At 39.0% G+C, this 1,763-nt stretch overlaps 1 protein-coding gene across 1 annotated transcript in view; it reads left to right on the top strand.

Moving 5' to 3' along the window:
• Positions 1-1,484, top strand: part of LOC106879920 (Na(+)/citrate cotransporter) — a gene marked incomplete at its 3' end in the record, with an annotated part of 9,609 nt that extends 8,125 nt beyond the window's left edge. The window contains exons 9-10 of the mRNA XM_052978238.1: positions 562-900; positions 1,286-1,484. Of these exons, the coding sequence (XP_052834198.1) occupies positions 562-900; positions 1,286-1,484 (538 nt within the window). The remainder of the gene's footprint in view (positions 1-561; positions 901-1,285) is intronic.
• Between the last annotated feature and the right edge of the window lie 279 nt (positions 1,485-1,763).

Raw genomic sequence — 1,763 nt, 5'->3', positions numbered from 1 at the left:
TATATATATATATATATATATATATATATATATATAATGTCTAGGTTATGGTACAGCAAACACATACAAACACACACACACACACACCAAAACATATACATGATGGGCTTCTCACAATTTCCCTCTACAAATTCCAATCCTAATGCTTTGGGTAGCCCCATAGCTACAGTTGAAGATACTTGCCTGAAGGGTTTACGATGAGATTGGACCCAAGATGACATGGTTGGGCAGCAATGTTGTCCAAGGGAAAGGCAAAGGGGTCGATACAGCTTGGCCCCAGTGACGTTGCAACACATTTCTAGAGTGGAGTAAACTGAAGCAAAATGGAAAATAAAGTGTCTTGCTTAAGAACACAACACACAGCCTGGTCTGGGAATTGAAATCACAACTTCGTGATTGTAAGCCCAATGCACTGACCACTGAGCCATGTATCTTCAAACACACACACACTCACACACATGGACAGGCACACATATATATATACATATATAAATATTGAACAATGAGAATGAGTGCTCAATACTGCAATGGTGGATGAAGATCCTTTATTTGTGTATTAAGGCTACCATTGGTTTCATGTTTAGGAATCTCTTAACAATTATCAACTCTGTCACATGGAACACGAGTGTTCATCTCTATTTTGGATTAATATACCTCATTATCTCCAAACTTCTTCACAAACTCCCAATTATATTTGTGCCATTCATTTATTTTCCCATTAATCTTTGGTTTCAACAGGAATCTGGATTATCTGCTGTAATCAGTGATAACCTCATGGGCCTTTCATCGATAACCCCATGGGTGATGGCTTTGATCCTGGGCTTCATCGTTGCTATGTTGACAGAAATAACCAGCAACACAGCCACAGCCACCATCTTGATGCCAATTATGGCAGAATTGGTAAGTTAACGAGCCATTTTGATTTTATTCTTCTACAACAAAGTTGCAATCATTTGGACAGTGGCCATGCTGGACTATTCCATTTAAGTACACTTGTTGATTGTATTGCCCCACCCCCCACCCCACCGCTATAAAGGGGTTGATATTAGGAAGGGCATCCAGCTGTAGAAGCCATACCAAACCAGACACCGGAGGACAATGCAGTCCTTCGATCTATCAGATCTTTGTCAAACCAGCCAACCAACCTCGGACCCATTTACTGGATGCAGCTTAAAACCAACTCAAGGATGATATTCCAAAAGATTTCGTAAGAATACCCTCTCTACCATTTTACCTAATCTTTATTTAACGAACAATAATTTATGGTGATTTCCTTCCAATGCAGGCTATCTCAATTAGAATGAATCCACTCTACCTGATGTTCACAGCGACCTTGGCATGCTCATATGCATTTATGTTACCTGTGGCAACACCGCCTAATGCAATTGTATTCTCAACAGGACACCTGAAAGTTACAGACATGGTGAGTATTATAATATTGGGTATCTACTTGATAATCTGCTTGGGACTGAACCCGGAACCATGTGGTTGGTAAGCAGGCTACTTACCACACAGCCACTCCTGCGCCTGTAGAATTTAATTAAATAACTTTGTCATTAATTAATTTGGGGTTTGGATCATGAATTAACATGAAATTTTAATGAGAGGTTTAAATTCAGATCACTTTAAAAACAGGAATTTCATCTCATAGAACCAAAAGCAGTTTTGAATGGTTTGATATAAAAAAGGGTTTAAAAAAGGAACGACTGATTATAATAACGACCCCTGTCACAAAACCCTTATTAATATAATCCCACGCTTTC

Source organism: Octopus bimaculoides, unplaced genomic scaffold (genome assembly GCF_001194135.2).
Source record: "Octopus bimaculoides isolate UCB-OBI-ISO-001 unplaced genomic scaffold, ASM119413v2 Scaffold_110629, whole genome shotgun sequence".
NCBI classification, from domain to species: domain Eukaryota; kingdom Metazoa; phylum Mollusca; class Cephalopoda; order Octopoda; family Octopodidae; genus Octopus; species Octopus bimaculoides.
This window is presented reverse-complemented; position numbering and strand designations above follow the sequence as displayed.